Source organism: Stegastes partitus, unplaced genomic scaffold (genome assembly GCF_000690725.1).
Source record: "Stegastes partitus isolate 25-593 unplaced genomic scaffold, Stegastes_partitus-1.0.2 Scaffold1010, whole genome shotgun sequence".
Taxonomy (NCBI): Eukaryota; Metazoa; Chordata; class Actinopteri; family Pomacentridae; genus Stegastes; species Stegastes partitus.
The window spans coordinates 122,579-143,233 of record NW_007578741.1 but is presented as its reverse complement, the minus strand read 5'-3'; the positions used below and the strand labels follow the sequence as shown (position 1 = coordinate 143,233).

General features: G+C 43.6%; 2 protein-coding genes across 2 annotated transcripts in view; one reads left to right on the top strand and one right to left on the bottom strand.

Moving 5' to 3' along the window:
- LOC103367068 (formin-1) overlaps positions 1 to 14,473 on the top strand; it is a 59,875-nt gene extending 45,402 nt beyond the window's left edge. Inside the window, exons 14-18 of the mRNA XM_008294981.1 lie at positions 3,715 to 3,807; positions 7,541 to 7,592; positions 12,560 to 12,709; positions 14,124 to 14,205; positions 14,310 to 14,473. Of these exons, the coding sequence (XP_008293203.1) occupies positions 3,715 to 3,807; positions 7,541 to 7,592; positions 12,560 to 12,709; positions 14,124 to 14,205; positions 14,310 to 14,354 (422 nt within the window). The 3' untranslated portion in view covers positions 14,355 to 14,473. The remainder of the gene's footprint in view (positions 1 to 3,714; positions 3,808 to 7,540; positions 7,593 to 12,559; positions 12,710 to 14,123; positions 14,206 to 14,309) is intronic.
- A 2,718-nt stretch (positions 14,474 to 17,191) lies between these two features.
- On the bottom strand, positions 17,192 to 19,212 carry grem1b (gremlin 1b). The gene is made up of 2 exons (XM_008294980.1): positions 18,937 to 19,212; positions 17,192 to 18,522 (listed from the first exon to the last, which is right to left on the bottom strand). Exon 2 carries the CDS (start codon positions 18,519 to 18,521, stop codon positions 17,973 to 17,975), a length of 549 nt encoding a protein of 182 aa, XP_008293202.1. The 5' UTR covers position 18,522; positions 18,937 to 19,212; the 3' UTR covers positions 17,192 to 17,972.
- Between the last annotated feature and the right edge of the window lie 1,443 nt (positions 19,213 to 20,655).

The window sequence follows — 20,655 nt, the reverse complement described above, 5'->3', positions numbered from 1 at the left end:
CAAACTGTTAAAGTGGTACAACAGATGCATGTAAATCCAACATTCTCCAAACCAAAGTTCTTTTTTTTTGCGCTTGTAATCCAGGGTTAATGCGCCGCCTCGTATTCAGAGTCCTGCCTGGAGCCCGGAGCTGTCAGTGCTGTTGTACTCTCCAGCAAAAATGTGAAAGACGAGTTGTAGCTGGACGGATACGGGTTGATTTATGAGGGATGGAAAGGGGAGAGAAGGTCTTACCTTTTCCCCCACTGAGGCAATCCCCTCGTTGGCCTTGCAGTCGAGTATTTTTCATCCCATAGAAAGGAGAGCTGGAAGTCTGACAGTCTGCTGGAACTGGAGATAATTGGGGATGAGTGAGAGAGTTCACTTTCCAGGTATAAATAACTAGAATGTGCCAGGACCTGCGCTGTACTAGTTTAACCTCAGAAACGAATGTATTTGTTGTAACAGGGCCGACGAGGTTGACTGTCTGATTCTATGTATTTGTAAAACTGTAAACAGCATTTTTTCTTTTAAAGGAGCTGCTGTTGTTCCGCCGCCTGATCTTTAAATATCAACAATAGGAATCACTTGCGTATTTATGCGTTTCTCTGTCTTCCTCTGCTGTCATTTGTTTGCTCCCTCTGTGTTTTTGTGCTTCATCATGATCCAGAGAAGCTGGAGGTGGCAGGGCGTTACGGCCACATTACCGAGACAGAAACATTCATCAAACAGCCAGAGTAGAGATCTTGTGGTTTTCCGCAGAGTCTCTATTCACTGTTAAGCATTTTCTTTCAATCCACACACTACAGTCGGCCATTGTCTCGGCGTGTTGTAATTTCCTGGTAGCTGCAATGGGGGCTCTCGCTGCGGTGAAGTCATAAGTATATATTGACATCAAAGTTGCCCATTTTACAAACCGCACAGGGTAAATCCTGGAGAAGAAGTCTGACTTTCTTGTTTGTTTTTCTTCCCGTTTAGTCCGCCGCCGCCACAGCCCCCCTTCACCCACAGCTGTTGACATGTTACCTCACATTATGCAACAGTTTGACTCTCTCCCGCTCAGATATGATGAACTCAGCAGTGTCTTTTTACGGATGCATGTTTGTAAGCGTTGTTTGTGCGCCTCAGGATATCGTTTGGTTCGCTCAGTGTGTATTACTGGACTCCTGGCTCTGAAGTCTGAACACTCTTTAAGGCTAAATTCAGATTTCCTCTGGTTCAACTGCTTTAACGCAGTCAATAAAATACTTGTTAACCAATCGTTTCATGTTCATCAGGAAGCTGGTTTTATAAACGACTTACAGTCATGCACAAAACCACAGTCCCCTGTTCAGTCATTTGAATAATGTCTTGATACAGACTACATTAGCGCCCCAGATGCGGAGCTGCTGAGTGAATCTGTTTCCTCTTTGTAGTGGAACATTGGAAGGGCTTTAAAGATCGGAGCCGTGGCTCCAATCATGATCCCGTCTGTCTGTGGTGGTAAACGAGCCGCCCTCTGCCACCTGGGTCGCCACACTTGTGTAGTAGTTGTTGTTGTAAAGTGGAAAATCATCTGCTGCTCGAGTCACAAACAGAAAAGCCACCGCATTATTTCCATTAATTATTGGTCTCGTAAATATTGTCATGCAATCGGATTCCGGTCTGATTAGTCGAAACATGAATAATTTTATTTAGCTTAACTATGACAAATAAGACACCTCAGACTTGAGTTCAGTCACCTCTAGCGGAGACTTTCAGATAGGTTTTGATAAATCAGGCATTAATGCTTCTTGTTTAATTAATTTATTTTAAATATGTTTTTCTTTAATTCAAACTTTTCTCATTTAACACGTACAAAATGCTCCTTTTTTATGTGATTCAAAGATTGTATTTAAATGAAGTCACAAATCATTAAATTATCCCCCTAAAGCATCTAAAATTACAGTCATAATCAAAAACCAATAAACCATTTTTGGTTTCTAGAAAAAGAGAAAGTTGATGCTGATGACGGTCAGTGTGATTTCACAGTTCCTGAGCCTGTGGCAGGAATTCATTTAATCCTCATCTTTTGCCCACAAACACACACAAAAATTTAATAAGGAACAAAATAACGGCCAGTAAGCACAAAGGGACACGTCTTGTTTTCCACATTTATGCAACCCACCCAGACAGAGACTTGTAAAAAAAAAAAAAAAAAAATGTAGGATATGAACATATATTAAATCCACACCACAGTCTTCCTTTTTGTTGATCCTGTTTGTTTTTTTTTCATTGTTGAGGCTTTGACACTTTAAAAAAAACTTTAAATCCCTTCAACCAAAGGCCCAGAAGATCTGAGCTCTTCTGTCCCGTCTGATGGCGTCAGACCTTCGCTTGCAGGAGTACCTTCCTTTTTGAAAAAATGTATTATCACTCCAAGACAATGTCTCAAACTCAGGCTTTTAGTTTTTATTCTTTACAGCTGCTGTGTTTTTGTGGGCTTCCTCCTTGCGGCCTTTGCTGTCTGGACCACATTTGGAAGAGAGCCGCCTCTAAATTGTAGACTTGCTGTTTTGAACACTGTTTTAATGGGTCCTTTTGAGTTGGGGGATTTCTGGTAAGGAAATGTGGTTTGTCCAAACAGGATATTTTGGTTGTCATGTTTGTATGGTTGCTGATTTCTGTTTTTTATTTCGATAGCTGCTGCTGCTGCTGCCTCTTTACCATCCACGAATTTAAAAAGTGTCCCGGAATCCAGGCTGCACATAGTTACGTCTCAGTTTTAATGCTCAGATGTCGCGTTTCCTGTCCGATTTATTAAGACATCCAACAAATAAAAGATGTAATGGAGTGCGTTTACGGAGGTGCAGGTGCAGCAGCTCCACATGCGAACACGTGAGAGCCAAAGTCGGATCTGAAAGCAGCGACGCCGCGAAGTGAGACAGCGGCCAGACCTGTTAATGCTCTTGTTCTGTTGCAGAACTATTTAGCTATGCAGTCATAAGCAAGTTAAGGTATTTATTGCAGCCATTAATGACTTACAGGTTGGAGGATTGTGCCAAAGTTCTTTCACCAGGCGTCTGTGTGTGTGTGTGTGTGTGTGTATAGTAACCCAGGCTTACAGTGGAGAGGAAATGGGGAAAGGTTCGGCTGGAACACACTCAGTCACGGCTGTTTCCTCTCAGCTCGTGTGAGCTGGATCATTTGGCACGACAAAGAAAAACCATCCGCAAACAGCACACAACACATCTGCTGCGCTCACATGTACAGACGGCGTAGAGCAGCGCAGCAGAACGCAAACGCTTTGTGCAAAAATTTTGGAAGTGAGATATCAGAAGCGACGTGTGAAACAACTCGTTAGTGACGTGAAAACCGCCGATGGTGTCGACTGACATGAGCGAATCCAGGAACAAAATGTAGTTTGTTGTTTGGGATTTTTAATTGAAAGCACTCGCTGTTTAAATGAAATGTTCTTTTTAATCCTCGTCTTAAAACCCTGTTTCTTCTCCCTCCTTGGCTTTAATTAGGGGAGTGTGTCTCGGGGTTTTCCAGTGCCACACATTGTCTCAGTATGATCTACTACTTTATGTTATTAATTATTGTTCCTCTTTTTTGTTTTTTAAATTTCAGCCCTGAGTGACTTTTACCTTTTTAACATTTTTGGTTCCTTTATTCCTCCAGCTTTAAATCCTCCATTCACATCTTTTTTTTTTTTTTCTGTGTGTTGGGTCATTAATCATTTCCCTTCATTTTTCTTCTCTCTCTCTTTACCAGCTTGTGAGAAGAACGTGCAGCAAGTGTGTACTAACTCGACCGAGGAGCAGCTCCAGCCCTTTAAGGAGAAGATGGAGGGATTCGTTTCTGCTGGTGGGTCGAGCTTAGATTTTTTTTTTATCAGTAACAAAGAAAGAAATGTAGAAACACTGCTTGTCATTTGTTCTCCATTAGTAGTTTACAGATAACAGATAAAGCTATTCATGATCACGATGATGTAAATAAACGTTATCTAAATTATGGAGCTGATGGAACGTTTTCTTTGATAACACCTGATTTTAGTTTAAGTCCTACTTGCAAAACGCTTCAGGCTCACAGAAAGACAAATGCAGTGCAAATCTCTCACACTAATGATCCTTCAGCACCAAACAACTGCCAAAAGAATTAAACAGAAGAAGTTACAGATTGCTGCTTAAACCCGGTGCAGTAAATCTCTGATGCTACAGAGACTGGTCACCTTGTCTGAATATGTTTGTGCAACCTCTGGAGTTCTGATTTGAGGTAATTAGAGTAATGTCAGTCCAGCTGAGGGACAACGAGTTGCTTAATTTTCTCCCACTCCTTCCAAATCATGCACAATGATGCACTCAAGTCCTGAAAGTAGACGTTTGCCCTCAGTTCTGCCTGGAAGGCTGTTAGAGCATCTTCAAAGATGAACCATCCATTTGGACGGAGGATTTACAGCCGAGGAGTTGGTCATGAAACCGAGCTTACAGAGCTGGAAAGGCCCCGTTTTCACCCACACAGCGTGGGACCTTTAAAAAAAGAGGGAGTTATAATTATGTTTTTTTGCTCTGTCAGACAGTCAGCTGCTCGGTGGAGAATCTGTCTCCTGCTGCATGTGTGTGTTTTTGTTCTCGCTGAGAGAGGGCGTCTCGGTGCGCCGTAAGACAGCATGAGGACAGGAGTCTACAGGCCTGTAGAAGGGATCACGTTGCCTCTAACACGGTTCTCATGTACTCTCGGCTTCCATAAAGCTGGCAGGACATCTCTGGCCGCGGCCTTGTAAAGCCCGGCTGGCCTCAGTGGATCAGTCGTGGGGACCACCGTGACGGGAGCAGAGCTTCTCCCCCATCCGACGCTCTCTGATCGTCTCTGTCCCCTCTCTGACCCACACACCGGTCAGCTCCGACAGAACTACCCGACGTTCTACCCAACAACTGACTTCATCCTTTCGTCAAGCTCTCAAACGGCACTTTAGGGGGATGAGACCTCCTGGAATTAAACACAAAAAAGGAAGCAGAGGCTGCAAATCCCACCTCATCTGATTCAAAGTCCCGTCATTGCTTCAGCAGGAAGTGAGCAAGCGTTGGAGTTTAAACACAAGCACGATGCGAGCTTAAATATGAAGTGTGTACACATTTCTATGAGCTATGGCTCACTTCATCACTGCAGCGATGGTCCATGCTGCCTGTTAGTCAGTTTCATTGGAGCTTTATTATACACAAACGTTCCTCTGCATCCGAGCTTGCCACAGAGAGTAAGATCTGTTTCCTCCTCGGTCACATCACTGGACACGACAGAGAATGTCAGGAGCTGCTCATTCAAAGCTTTTTGCACATTTGCACGTGTTTGCTTTTGCATTTTCTGCACAAGCCTGCAGAGTCCGATCTGATATCAGAATCCGGGCATTTAAAGAGCTGGTTTTGTCGACACTGGTCTTGCGAAGGCACATCTTGAACATAAACGTTCCGGTGGAATACCCGTAAACCTTTTATTTTTTTTCATAAACAGAATTCCTCGAGCCGTTACTCGTGCTTTGGCAGGAGCGGTGTGTAATCAGTGTTTGTGATGATTCCATGACTTCAAAAGGCCAAAAAACAAAGCGGCGGCTCTCACATCAAAGAGCGGCCGAGGCTCTTAAACCTCTGACTCATCGGCGAATGAGGGAATTTCTCACCCAGGTAAAGGCTCAGACAGCTGACCTACAGATACAGGTGTCTGACATATGATTTTACATATTAAGAGGAACGTGCAAGGAACAATGTGGAGGAATGAAGGAGACTTTGTCCTGCTAGTTTTGTCTCTGGGTAGCGCTGACCCATGATGCAGCCTGTGGAGAGCCTCTCAGCAGGGCTTGCAGGTGAACCCAAACGCCCTGTGCTCCCCGTCTTAAACTTCCCCGTGTGATCCCTCCCACATCTAAATCCAGCGACGGGTTCTCTTGTTAGGCTCCTGTCCCTGTTTCTGCTCTTCTTCTGATCGTAGCCCCACATGCCCTCTGGAATTTGGCTTCCCTCTTGTATTTGATTTGTGTTAAATATCTGATTTTTGTTTATCTGATCGTGTTCACTGATTTTTCTGGAGTGTGTCTTTCCTCTAAAGGTTTGTGTCTCTTGCTATCGAGAAGCTGATCTGTTAAAGTTAAGAAACATCCTCCCGATCACACCGTGGTGTCTAATCAAACACTTCTCTCTCTTTCCTTTTTTAATAGGAGCTCTTTGAAACCTCTGGGGATAATCTGACTGGCATATTTTTCATGTTGAATGTACAGCATGACTAATTGAAAACAAATTCCTGCTTTTATTCTCAGCTCGTGTAGGCCTCATTTCGCTGGAAAATCCACGTGCATCATCACATCCTTTTGCCGTCTTTGTTGTCAGTGAGTCAGAACCCAGTAAAGTTCGCAGATAGGAACGCGTTTTTGACGAAAGACGCATCTGTGTTCGGATCGAGGTCGGGGAGGCGGTGACGAGGGATGTTTGATGGAAATCTTCAGCATCCCTCTTGGACCGCTCTCCGTCCTCTTTGTTATCTGGCTGCAAGGTAAAGCGGCGGTTTGGAAAAGTGTGTCAGAGTTTTAAAAGCCCTAATTTATTGTCCCTCTCAGCATGCACGTCTCATAACTTTCTAGTTAGCGACTAGTGGTTTCATGTTTACAGAGGGAGCGGAGGAAGAGAAACTTCACACATCCTCTCTCTCTCCGGGCCGCTCTCTCTCTCGCTCTCGCTCAGCCTCTCGGCTCCTGTGCCACCTCTGCACAGTCGCACCAGAGGGGTACCTCAGGCGCCAGCCTGACCCCCACTGAGACTAACGCCATTGGTCACGGCCCCTCTCCTCTTCCCCCCTCCTCCCTTTATCCCAGACATGGCCACCACCTCCCCTCCCCGCCCCCTTCATTAGGTTTACCTCAGCCCCCTTTGCCCACATACATGTAAAAGAAAAAAAAAAGAGTAAAAGTAAAAGGGGTGGTTGATCGTCGGAGGCTTTAGCTCACCTTCTCCCAAAAGACCCCCAAACCTGCCTTTGAACAATTTTTTGGAGACTTCCCCCTCTTAAATCTTCAAGTAGGAAAGGTCCCCCATCATTGTAAAAAGGATGAATCTGGAAAAATGCAATAAATCTGAGATCACAGGCACTCTCTGGCCCTAGATAAATTCTTGCACCTCGGCCTGGCCCGCTGCACACATCTGCCTTGCATTTAGACACTTTTACATGGCAGGAGTCCACAGGAGCCTCCAGTTCCCAAGCCGCTCTGCTCAACCCTGCACCCCTGCTTCAGCTACAACACGCACACGTATGTCCGCACGCACACACACATGAACACGCGCCTCCTCGAGCAGACCACCGAGCCCAGGCGTCGCACGCTCACGCTCTCGTGCGTCAACACACAGAAGCATGTCAAACTTTACAATGTGCTTAACAGTGGCTTGAATAACACGCTCACTGTGTCGGTGACATCTCAACCCAGAGCCCTTCTTCTTCTTCTTCTTCTTCCCTGAAACTGACAAGGATGGCTGATGAACACAGCGCCCTCGTCTGGAGTCACATTCGGTTCTCGGCCTCATAATCTGATCACTCTAAAGATTTTCTCTTTGTTTTGCAGCTCAGAAGGACCATTCTGCAGAAGAGGACCGACTCAACGCTGCACAGAAAAGGTACGACGAGCCAAGAAACGACGATGAAAAGATCATGTTTGCGTCGAAAATATTTAGATTATCAAGTGTTATAGAGTGCAGACGTCACACAGCTGCCTTCCTTGCTTCATATAGATAACGTAGCTGGGATCTGATTGCACTGACGCTAAGTCGTATACAGATATTATAAGCAGCTGATAAGAGTTCCAGGAAGATGATTCTCAGGATTTTAGTGCCTTAATGAGAACATCTACATATGAGTGGTTGGATATGAAAAATTGAAAAATATGCACATATCTGAGCTCTTTAGACGCCTCTACTAACCTCGAGGTGTTTTGTAAGACAAATAAACAGCATGCCTTATGTTTAGCAGAAGCAGACATACATTTATATATGTTATAAAAAAGCCTGGACGCCCTGTGCTTCCTCCTCTGCACTTCATATCATTCTTATCTGCCATGTTTTGTACAGAAGACTCCCGAGAGTTTCCTGAGAGGCATCTGATTTATAGGCGCGAGGCACACTGGCAGCCGCCGAGCGCGCCGTCCGGGCAAAATCATATCTGGAACATTTCATATTGGAAAAAGACGGCGGAGCAGACAAACAAAGCAAATAGATAATTTGGGCCTTGTTTGGACAGAGAGCAGAGTTGTTTGCTTTATATCGAAACTCTCCCGCTTCCAAAATAAATCATGAAAGCACATAAAGGGAGAAAGTGAAAGACGCCGGACGCAAGAAAATGGAAACTATAAACAATTAGAAAGCTGATTGCTTCGGACAACACTATAACTCAGCCAACGGTTCTGTTTCATGTTGCTGTTGTTGAGCCAAGAGGCTGGCTGAGGGATGGCTGCACCTCTCCGGTCCCGCCCTCGCCGTGTAGGGATGTTTCTATCAGCCTGAAACGTGTGCACCAGTGACACCACTGTAATGAAGGTGTTGAACTTGGAGGGGGAATATTGATCAAAAGGGCCCCGCAGCTGACAGCACCTTTGCCTCTAATGAAGTTTGCCTTTAATTCCATCTAAAGAGGGAGGCTGGCCGACTGGCGCTAGGTAGAGCGAGAGGGAGGCGGGGGTCTCTTTTCTCAGGTTCCCACAGAGCCACCTCGTAAAAGTGACACGCTGGTGATGAATATGGGCGTCAGCGGGCTCTCCGGGCCCTGGGTGGGCTCTCACATCTGTGCTGGATGAGGGATCCTCGCACGACGGCAGAAGCGGCGGCAAGATTGTGCCTCGGCGTTGATAAAAGAAATAGACGACGCATCCTTAGCGAGCGCTGACCTAAAACCTCGACCTCATGAGGAGTTTAAACGCCTGTGAGTGGGAGTCAGAAAGCCCCACTGTGGGATCAATAAAGGCTCATTGTGTCGAAGGATGTTAACAAGAATTTCAAACTAAACGTGTTTGTATCATACTTCAAAACTCTACAATTGGACTACAGTTAATTATTTTATTTGTTAATGTGACAATTATTTTTAGTAGACTCTTTAGATTTTGCTGACCAACACTATGAACCCAAAGATAGAAAATTTCTCTCCATATAAAAATGTAACTTGAAAATTACATGAACCAATATTCCATTGTTTAATGCTGACTGATTCCATATTAACAATTAGTTGTTTCAGTTCTACAATCAAGTCCTGAAAGCTGCACCTGATGAGAGGGTAACATTTAGATTTTGATGTTGGGTTAAATAAAATGAATTTGACTCCCGTATTTGTTTGATATTTTAAATTATTTTAATTTAAAGCGATATCTATGTATGAAAGGTATATGGGAAATGTCACAAAAGATTTACAGTTTAATCTACTTGATGTTAACAGTCTTTTATCGTTTGGTGTTATGTCTGACCAGTCACATGTAAAACTAAAATTTAAAAGTAATCCTTGTAACTACCATCAAAATGAATGAAATGATGAATGGGTTGGAAACTTTCATTATCCTCTTTTAAAATTTACTTTACAAATGGATAATTGTCTGTTGTTTGTCACATTTTTAAAAAATTGTTCATGTTTGGGTTTTATGCTTTAGAATTTAATCTTTGTACAATAAATAAATAAATAACTTTTTTTTTTTCCTTCTTTTTTTTTTAAAAGTCTGACTGTACCATTTACTACCTGGAGGAGTTTACAGCCGTGGACCCAGTCGCACAGTTACATTAGAAAATAAAAATAAAACAAAAAATGTAATTGAAAAGCAACAAACCAAACATGAACAATTAAACTCAGAGATGATGGATTTAAAAAAAGAAAGAAAGAAAAGAAAAGGATAATGAACGTTTCACACCTTTTACAAAAACAACTGCCAAGCTTTACACAGACACATAAAACCAGTCGTTTTGATTTATAGCCGAGCATTTTTTTTCAGAAATTTTCACTGAAGAAACAGATCACAATACGTTACCACTACAAGTTGAAACACTTCAGAGGGGGAAATTAGAAGTCTGTCAAATTAAATATTCTGACTTTATTCAATATTAGAATATGAATATGTCAAAACTGTGCTGAGCTGCTTCATAGTGATAATATATAAATATATATAAACTAACTAAACAAACTGATAACATCATATTTTATGCTTTTATTTTAAATTTTAAGATTTTTTTTTAATGTTAAACTCTGATTTGTGCAAATTAGTAATTATAAATTAATTATATTGTAATTATTTTTAATTATTATATTATATTTTATTAGATATTATTTTTATTTTTTTATTTAGATTATTAATATTTCTCATATATCCACAGTGTTCTTACCTCAACAGTATATATATATTTATTCTACCGTTACCATGCTTATTTCTAACTCTATAAACTTCCTACTGGCTCCTTTTGTAAATATATTTATAAATTCTTATTTGTCTTTTTTAAATTTGTATTTTGCACCACTGACGTTGTCTTTAATTTCATTTATTTGTGTGTGATGACAATAAAAGCGTTCTATTCTACTCTATCAGCTCTGCCCTCTTCAAACAAGTGAGAGTGGCAAGAAAAGAAAGAAAGAAACGGTTGTGTGAAACAACTGAAGCTGTTCTAACTTCAGCAGAACTTCACGCTCGTGCAGGAACCCGTCTCTCATCGTAACATGCTGATTGAGAGAAAAGGGTTTTCTGGGATTTTCAGCTTAATTAAAGAACACCAAAGTCAACTTAATGGGAGTCACGTCTCTATCAAGGCCGTGCCCTGTTATTTTGTTATTATTTCTTTTTAAAATGTGATCCAAGGCCCCTCCATGGCGAGGCCTTCTCCTCAACATGCCGTCCTAATTTGTCTGCTTCTTGTTTGGGCTCCACTGAGGTTTTCTGGTTCTGTCCTCAGTTCCGTCTCATTAAGTTTCCTTCTTCCCCATCATGCTCAATTTCATTTGGGCCTAGTGCCTTCCCTGCAGTCACCGCGCCGTTCTGGTTTTGTCGGTGCGCGAGCTGGTGTACGATTCTGCCTGCGTTACATGACGCTTTGTGCCTCTGCTGAATCAGCCAACAACACGGAGGTTACTTCTGTAATCTTTTTACTGGGGAAACAAAGGAATGCATAGTTGCCTGTCCAAATATTTCCCTGATTCTCACGGCTGTTCATGGTTTTGTAATGGGTCTTTTTTTATAGCTGTCAGTGAGGAATGCCGGCTGTGGGCGCTGCAGTAAACCCTCTCACGGCAACGGCATCGCAGCAATAGATTGCTGAAGTGCAGCCGACGGTGTGCGCAAATGAACAAAGGTCTGCTTGATTTTGTTTACGTTTCGTAGGTACGTGTGAGCCTGTTTACATCTGTTTCGAGTGGAGCTTTGTGTATCGGCTTGTTTCATGCGCTCGCGAGGCTAAAAGGAAAAGATTTGTGCAGAGCTCTGACATGATGACCCGGGGTCAGGCGAGGAGCCGATGGAGACCCTGTTCGTCATGCCAGACCAGACCGGGCTGCAGCAAAGCTACCTGGGAGCTCAACGTCTGTTTGCTCGATCTAAACATCTCAGAGCCTCGTTCTTCTGGCTCCTTCCGTACAGAATGATCTACAGCGCTCTCCTGTTTTCAGCATCCCAGCAAAATGACGCATCACTGGGAAATGGGAAGCAGGCTCGCGCAGAAACTCCTTTTTTTTTTAAACCCTTAGCCGGCCGTCTGGGCAGCATATTGCACCGTTTCCCTCCACATGAACATGTCTTAGATTAGTGTTGCAAAAAGCCACCTAGCATCTGGAGGTCAGAGCCGATCTGGGTGTCAATGGGACAGAGAGCATCCCTTGAATCATGGCCGCCTTTTATCAAGCCTTTGACAGGCACAGCTAGAAAATGTCTTTCATGTTTGGTCGAGAGACGGGAATCTGAAGCAGCGGGCTGCTTTTCATGCCTTGTGTGTGCTGCTGAGAGCCTTGTGAAGAGTTCAGATTTGGTTACAATTGAATTAAGCTGAGGAGCTGGTCTACAACAGCGCCGCAGTGGACGGAAAATCCTGCTTCTATTTATTCACATAGATCTGGTTCGTCTTCGTCGTGTTTGTACGTGTGCACCTATCTTATCCCATCTTTGATTGGCTGCCAGTGAGCATGTTCTTGGAGGTGTGTGTGTGTGTGTGTGTTGGTGTGTGTGTGATGGTGTGTTTGGAGGAGCAGCTGCCTGTTCTTGGCCGTCTCCGTCTCCTCTGGCAGTCTTCCCCTGCAGGCTGTGGAGGTCAATGCGATAATGGAGCCGCCGCTACTGGCTCTCCCCTGTGGCCCAGCAGGGTGGACGCTCTCCCTCCAGCTCTGTTTCTCGCCTCTCCGTCTCCCTCCTCATCCATCAATTTCTCTGCGTGCACTGCGTCTAAAATCCGGCAGTTTTTTTTCCCCCTGCGTCTATCTGCACTTCCTGGATGTGCACACCTTAGCTTCCTCGTCCTTTTTGATGTTTAAACTCTTGAGCAAAACACAGTTTTATCCACGTCTGCTAATATTTATAGGTGTTTATGTGCGATAAGACAACACTATTTGAACCTGGGCTCTGTTTTTCCCCCTACAGTTTCCAGGACATGGTGAGCTACTTTGGTGTGAAGCCAAAGTCCGGGGAGAAAGAAGTGGCTCCGAGTCACGTCTTTATGCTCTGGTACGAGTTCTGCAACGACTTCAAGAACACCTGGATACGGCAAAGCAAGAGCATCTCTAAGGAGAGGTGAGGGGGATTCTGGTATGATTGTTGTTATCACAGATTCGTGACTTTTTCAACAAAAAGAAGAAAGATGGGGAAGGGAATGCTTGGCCCTATACTAGAGACTAAACATCAGGATATCTTGGCCTCTGCTGTGGAGACTTTGACTGTTCTTGTTTTATATATATTTATCTGTCGTGCTCCCTACGGCTGTTGATGCCCCTGTGTGCTACTAATTCTGCAGCAGTGAATGCAGAACTGCACACATGCAGCTTACCCATTCCAGAGCAGACTTCTTGTTTTGGATCGGTGCTTAACACCTCTGGACATCGTGTCAAATTAGCGCTAATTGTTCGAGGGTGATGTGCAGATGCTGGGCTGTAATTATAGCGAAGAGGGAGGCCATCAAAGAGGAGGCGAACGGGAGTAGCTGAGGCCTCGGCCCTGCGTCTGAAGGACTGGGGCCTAAATTTATGATGTTTCCTCTGACCTGAGGCGTCATGTTGGGGGGGCATTCCACCGAGGGCCTGCAGACCCTCCTGGCGGCCGCCTGGCTTTACTGGCGAGCGGACAGGGAACTGCAGCCGCTAAAAGGCGTTACGGGAGAGCTGATAAACGCTGTAATGATGGCGGACATGCAGGACAGACGCCTGAGTGGAGACGATGTGCGGCTCTGAGGATGAAGCAGAGAGCTGTCGCCGTCAGGACGGTCCAGTTTGCCAATAGATCTCCTCTTGAACGTCCTGCTCTCCAAGCTGAGAGACGGAGGAGTTAAAGATTTCACAGACTCGCCGCGGATCCATGTGCTCTCCTTTAGTTGTTTACTAGGTAATTGTGCTTCGCGTTGCTCACAGCTGATTGTGCTTATGTACAATTAACTTTATTTTAAATACTGTTTGCGCTCTCATAAAAGCCAAGTGTTTTTTAAAGGCTGCCTCATTATCTCATCAGCCCACTGTCCTTTTTCTGCTGCTTATCACTTAAGGGGCTTTCACTGACCGCAAAAGTCCTGAGAGGATCCGACTGCTTGTGTGTGTGAGTTGAACATCTCACAGTTAGCAGCTGAATAAAAGCAGAATTTAAAATAATGCAGATAATCTAATAATATCTCATTTTAAATCACAAACATGCACCCGTACTTCATACATACACCTCTACAACTACAACCACACATGCATTTTTTTATTTAAAACATGAAACAACAAGGCACACAGCTGGACGTCTTTGTGTTCCTTCAGTTCTGCAGAGTTGCTGCTTTCAGCCTGCGTGGAGCGTTTGTGATGTCGTTTCTGCTCAACAGTCATGAAGCGGATCTTCCATCATCTTCCTCTTCCAGGCAGCTTAACACCACCATGAGAGGCTTTACCACATTTTTAGGATTTATTTCCAGAGTTTTCAGTGTTGCTAACATCAAGGTCTGTGTTTCTTTCTGTCATAGGTTGAAGGAAGCTCAAGAAAGCATCAAGAAGATGACAGCGGAGAAGAGAGTCGAGACCAAGAAGATCAATGCCAACAGTCTGGTAAGAACTGATCTACAGTATATAAATAAACGGCATTTCCTGCGTGCTGCTCTTTCTTGCCAAATCAATACGCTAAATCTCTTTTTGTGCATGTCGCTCTACAGAAGGAGAGGCTGCGGCAGAAGGAAGCCAGCGTGTCCTCCAGCTGAGGGAGAGTGACGGAGCAGAAGAACAAATGAGGACCGGCGGACGAAGCGTTCACCACCTGCCTCGGCAACGCTGGACTTCCCTCTGCGCCCCCGTACGGACTCACAATAAAAAACCTCACCGGACTCTTACTACTCCCACTGCCGTATCTCTGCCCTACTAACAGCACTGGACGCCCCCGCCCCCACCCCCCGCCCATCCCCTACACTCCACCACCTCCACGTCGAGGCTTTTCGGTCCGACCCCCGCAGCGAGGATGCATGGCTGACACAGCCGAAGTGATGGGAGTCTGAAAGGCCAAAGGTTGACCTCATTCATCCAGCATGGCGTGACCTCTGAGTGCCCAGCTTGTGAAAGGTCTCCAGGGTTCAGCGGGGATTCGCAGCAGACCAGCTGACACATCCACAAGGTTCTTCCTGGATCTTTAGAAGCTGATTTTATTTCTGAACTGTATCAGGCAGCATATGTATTAAAGAAAAAAAAGTAAACTTAGCATAGTCTAAAGTGTTCTCACATTGTTGTACAAACAGATACGGCTTCCTGGCGATGTCTGCTGAGAGGAAAATCCCTGTTGACAAAACAGATCTCTCTCTCAAAGCGGTAAGAGAGCAGCTCCCAGTGTCCTTTGCTGTAGCGAGTAGCTTTTCATTCACCATGGCTCATTAAAAAGTCTTGTAAATATGTCATGCTGTAGAATCGGCAGGGACTGTGCAGCTCTGAGGAATATGATAAATGATCTGGGCTTCAAGTGCAGATGAAGACATGTTGTGTGTAAACGGTTGTGTGTAAGAAAAAGAAGCGAGTGTGTGTGTGTGGAGGTTTCGCCGTGTTGCACTGCACCAGACTGACCTCTCCTGGGTGACGGCCAGAGGAGAGACGAAGCTGGCAGCCAGTCTGGCCCGAAGCCTCGGCCCCCGCACTTACACAGAGTCGTGCTTAGAAACATCAGAAGAACACGACGGGTTTTACACTCACTTACCTACGATTTACGAAAAAATAGTCCCTCGTTGCGTGCTGTACGTCACCGTGTGTCCAGCACAGTCTGAAGCACTTTCCCGCTTGCAGTAGCCGTAGCACGCTATAAACCGCACTCCTCGTTATGCTAACTGCGTGCATTTTGTTTCTGCTGTCTTGCACATTTTTGCACTTCTTTTCCTATGCAAGAGTTTGGTTTTGTTGTTCTAAGATATATAAATTGTATTGCTTCATGATTTTTTTTGATGAAACGTGTTGAGATCACGCTTTATTTTCACCGATGTAACCGCGCTCCTGTCACGTTGGAGAAAAGTCTATTTATGTAAGGAAAGAGTTATTTAATGCCAAAAAAAAACAAGACATCAGCTTTGTTCCCTTTGTGGCTGTATTTTTTTAAGTGAAGGAGAAGCTGCTCGATGAAAGATATTTTTTCACGTGGATGCATCTTGTATGTTGTGCGGATAAACAGTTATTACGTGAATGCAGACGGTTGCCTTTTTCTGTTTTAGTTCTGGAGCGATGAGAGTTGTTGTTGAGAACATTTATCACCTCGAGCCGTGCGAGTTGCTATACCTCAGACAGACTTCCATGATCAGATTATCCATCAAACTGCACCTTGGATTCCTTTTTTTTTTTACCCTCCTTCACCTGTGCCATTTATTTTGTACAAAAATCAAGATATTTCAGAACTTTAAACTGCTATATTTTAACTCCAGAGGGTTTGAAAAACAACAAAAAAGAAATGAGCTGATACTGACCAAGTTATTGTTGTAGCCTCTACTGTGTTCCTGTAACCTTCAGTAGCTCTCATTTAGGTGCTCTGTAAAATTTTATGGAATTGTTTTAAATTTCAAGAATAAACTACTGGATGCCGCAAACAGCCGGACTTATTTTTTTGGATGAAAACTTGCACTTTGAAAGATGTGTTAAACCAGTTTTCTCTCAGTTTTTCTGCTGTCGACACGTCCGTTAAGCCAAGAAAATGTGATATTTATGTAGTAAACCTGAGTCACTGAAAGGATCCGATGATTCATAATTCAGCTCGACTGTTCAATAAACGATGAGTCAGGAGTCAATCCTTCAGTCCAGTCTTGTTTTTATGACATTAAATCTTGTTACTGGAATAAAAACTAAAACAAAAATCAGAGGAGAAATTTGTCATGGCATTGTTTTAACAGTTTTAAAGAGTGAAAGTGGATGAGATTGACATTTTGCTGTTTAAGCTATTTGCTGAATGCCCAAAAAAAGTCATTCTGTGCCTTAAGATGGACATTTTTTGGTCTAATTTTACATCTTTACAGTGATTTTAAAACTCAGTTTCAGTTGTGTTGAATAGTGCAGAGCATGCTGACCAAACAAGGATCAATAAACTACCAACTAACTGATCAAAATTTACATTTTTGGACCTTCTGGCTGCTGATTGGAGGCTGTGGCTCACAAAAACCAAACCAAATTCTGACTTAGAATTTATCTTATAAAGGCAATATTTTACATTGAGGCTAAAGTTTAAAGCACTTTCTTAGTAAGGAAAAAAAAACTTTCCTTTATTTGCCAGTTATTCATTGAACATATTTGGTTGGATTGGTGCTGTTCTGTTTGCGCAAAAACTCCATCATCCAACGCACTTGAACACAACATCTATCCAGTTCTCCCACAGGTTTGCGACCCTTTTAGCCAAATGTAGAGAATTTAAATTACATCCTTTCATGAGGTAATTGCACATTGTCTAGATAAACTGACTTCTTTAAAATTTATTCCAAGTCTGGGTGCGGAAAACTCGTGCATCGTGCAGATGATAAATGCGCAATTTAGCATTTTGTTTCATACATTTTCCTGCAAAATAATAATAATAATATGCACAATATTCCAGCATCCGTTTATTTAGTTTTCGTGGATAATTTAATCAAAGGAATAAACAAACCGGTTACATCAACGATGGCTTTACATTTTACAACTATTTAATCTCGTCACTGTAGAAACCACCACTGTACATGATCCAAACTACCAAAGAAGCCTCTTGTCTTTATATTTCAGGAGGCTCCCTACTTAGAAAAAAAAAATACTGATGGACTTCGAAATTCACAGAAATCAATTCGGTTAACCTTGAAAGATTCTTGAAATATCGAAATAAAAATCACATTTTTTGTTCATTTACAAATAAAGCCATTCATCCATCACATTCCACACAGTGGAAACATCCAATTCAAGAAACATGTATTTATATATAAACACGTAAAATACAGGATTGGACAGAAGTGTTTCTCTGCCACAGCGAGTGTTTGAAGCGGTGAGTTATTAAATAAAAACCCGGGTTATGCAGTCCTATCGGGGTGAGGAAGCCGTGCGTAAAACGTGCCCATTCCAAGTCAGCGTTTCCGTGCAGTGATGCTTGTTTAGAAACTGGTGCGGAGTAAAAAAAAAAATGTCGCTGTTCAGAGTCGGTTTTAATAAGTTGTCCATATTTGCTCACACACTGTGCAAGAAGAGAATGTCGTCATAGGGTGCGCATCTCCAGATGGAGAAAGACACGTGCTCTTGGCTGTGTGACAGTCAAAAAACACCTTTTCTTTTTTTCCTACCACCAATCCTCTCCTCAAGAATTACAATATGACACACACACATACACACACATAACTGCTGTGTGTTTAGTCCAGGTCTATGGATATGCAGCGACACTGTTTGACGCGCTGGATGCGTTTCTTCTTGGTGGGTGGCTGCTGGTCCGGACAGTTCAAAGTAAAAGTCATGGTGGTAAAACGCTTGGGCTTGCAAAACGAACAGGACTGGAAGGCTCCCTCCTCCCTGCGGATGTGCCGGGGGATGTAGAAGGAGTTGCACTGTCCGTAGCAGAAGCGGTTGATGATGGTGCGGCTGACGCAGCCCTCCTCGTGGATTGTCTGTTTGAGAGGCTGCGTCTTGCACCAGTCCCGTTTCAAATACTGGCGCTCCGTCACATGTAAAGCTTCCTGGCTGGACTCCAGCACCTCGTCGGCCGGCGAGGATGCGCCGGGCCTCTGCCGGGAGCCGGAGCCCGCCTGCGGAGGCTGCGGTTGCTGCTCCGATTCGTTTGGGTTGTTTTTGTCAGGATGAGGAATGGCCCCTTGTGAACCTCGGTTTCTTTTTGAATCCACAGGAGAGGATAGCAGCCCAATGATGAAAACCATACTGCAGAAGATACGCGTCGAGTTGGCCATCCTGAGGGAGAAGGAGAAAACAATTCATCACCTAGTGCGTTTCAACTCTGGACGGGTTACGCACAGCTGTCAAAGCTTTTACGCTGCGTAAAAGCGCACAGATAGAAGCTTTTCTTTCTTTCTTCTTTTGCTGAAACCACGTCAGAAGGAGACTGAAGTGCAAAAACAATACTGCATTTGGATGACTCAAATCCAAATAAATGACTAAGAATGATGTATATTTTACCCGTAATCCAAAGGAACGCTGCCAGATTTAGTCAAAGTGAAGCATACAGTGTAATTTTATGTTTAAACGGTCGGTGTGTAGATTACAAGGCTGCAGTTTTGCACTTTTTATAAGCCATAAACACGAAATTTGCGCAACAAGAGGCACAAGACGACACTTTTAGATCAGAAATAGTCCAAATTCACTCACCTGCGCGAGTCTCCAATGCTCCGAGTGCGATGATGTGATCCTGTCAGTCGTGCGCGGCACCTTCCGAGGTGATAGACACCTACTGCTGTCGGCTGTACACGAGTGGGACTGGGGATGGGTGGGAGACTAACCGCTCCATAGACAGGGGCCAGAGGGGGTTTAATACAAATTGCTCCAGCGCCGGACTGTCTCCCTTTTAAATGTCTGCCAGCTGAGATGTGCACAACAGTTATTGGCTAAGCACGATGAAGAGAAAATCAAGACTATCCGCCCCCTCAACACTTCCCTGAACCCACTTCAAGAAAACAGACAACCGAGGAACAGCGAGGGCAGGCGGAGAGGAGGAGGAGGAGGAGGAGGAGGAGAGCTGAGGGTGTCCAGACCTGAAGATCGTGCGCACATGGAAAAAGTAAGACGATAACACATATCCTAAAACTAGAAGTGAAAGGAGTAGAGCTCCTCACACACTTTCAGAGTGAACTATCCCAACGCAGCACACCTGTAAACCCAAATGGAGCCATTGATGTTTTGTTTTGGATCTGAACATTCATCATTCTTTCACAATTCTCCAAGCGTCACTGATTACAGAAGGCTGAGAAAAAAGACTTTAAACCTGCAAAACTTCCCTTGATTTCCAAATTAATATCTGCTTAGAAACCCAATGCACCGACAAATAGCCTAATACTGGAAGAATGCAGCTCGCTGGTTTAAGTGCACCAATGTGTGTTTATTTACGCGTTCCAAAATGTCACAAATAATAATACAAGCTACTCATAATCTTATTTTATGGTTTTAACGACGTTTTTATGAGCTCCGCGGTAAACTGGTGGCTCTGCGAATGTTTAATATACCATTTATTAAAGTCTTGCCTTAAAAAATAAATAAGTGAGTCCAAGCCAGTATTAGGAGCAAATTTTAGGTTGCCAGATTGTGAAATATCCCCCCTGGCTGATGGTGTTTCAGTTGATAAATTGGTTTTAGTTCTGGTTTTTCCACAAGTTTAATGATCCATTACTTGATGAGCTAAATAACTATTTAAATATAAACATAATTAAAGCAGAATGAACACCAGCTGGAGGGATTTCTTCTTTTTTTACCACAACCTGGCAACTCTAATGTTCTTCTTAATGGCTTGAAACTGATTTATAAGGCATTAGTGAGTGACTTATTGACTATAAATAAAGCCATTAGAACTTAAAGGGTGACTTCTCAGGAGGATGAAAATGTTTTCTCATCACTGAACCCACGAGCCCAAGTGTCCAAGTGTGCAGTATTTATGGGTCATAACGTGTCCTAATGTGATGGAATAAACCTCAGAAAAACAAACTGTGAACCTCCATCACTGAGGTTTCAACTTGAGGCTTCGTCCAAATCTCTTCTGTTACACATGAAATGCACACAAGCTTCCCAATGGGTTGAAGAGAATAAATCCACAAGAGTGATTTTGACCTTTAACTCGTCACTGGGAGATTCTTTACAAGTAAAAGCAGATTACATCTTCATAAACGTGCAACCTGGATGCATCTCTCAAGAGCAGGTCATGCAAACATTGTACCTGGATGAAGCTGCAACAAGTCAGTGGAACCTCCTGAGACCTGAGAGAACAGGAGCCCGAGTCACTCAACATGTCAGAAGTAACTACAGGACTCCCCCTTGTGGCGTCACCGAGCACCAATCATGTCTCCTCCACACAGAAGAATTCAACCACAGAAACATTTC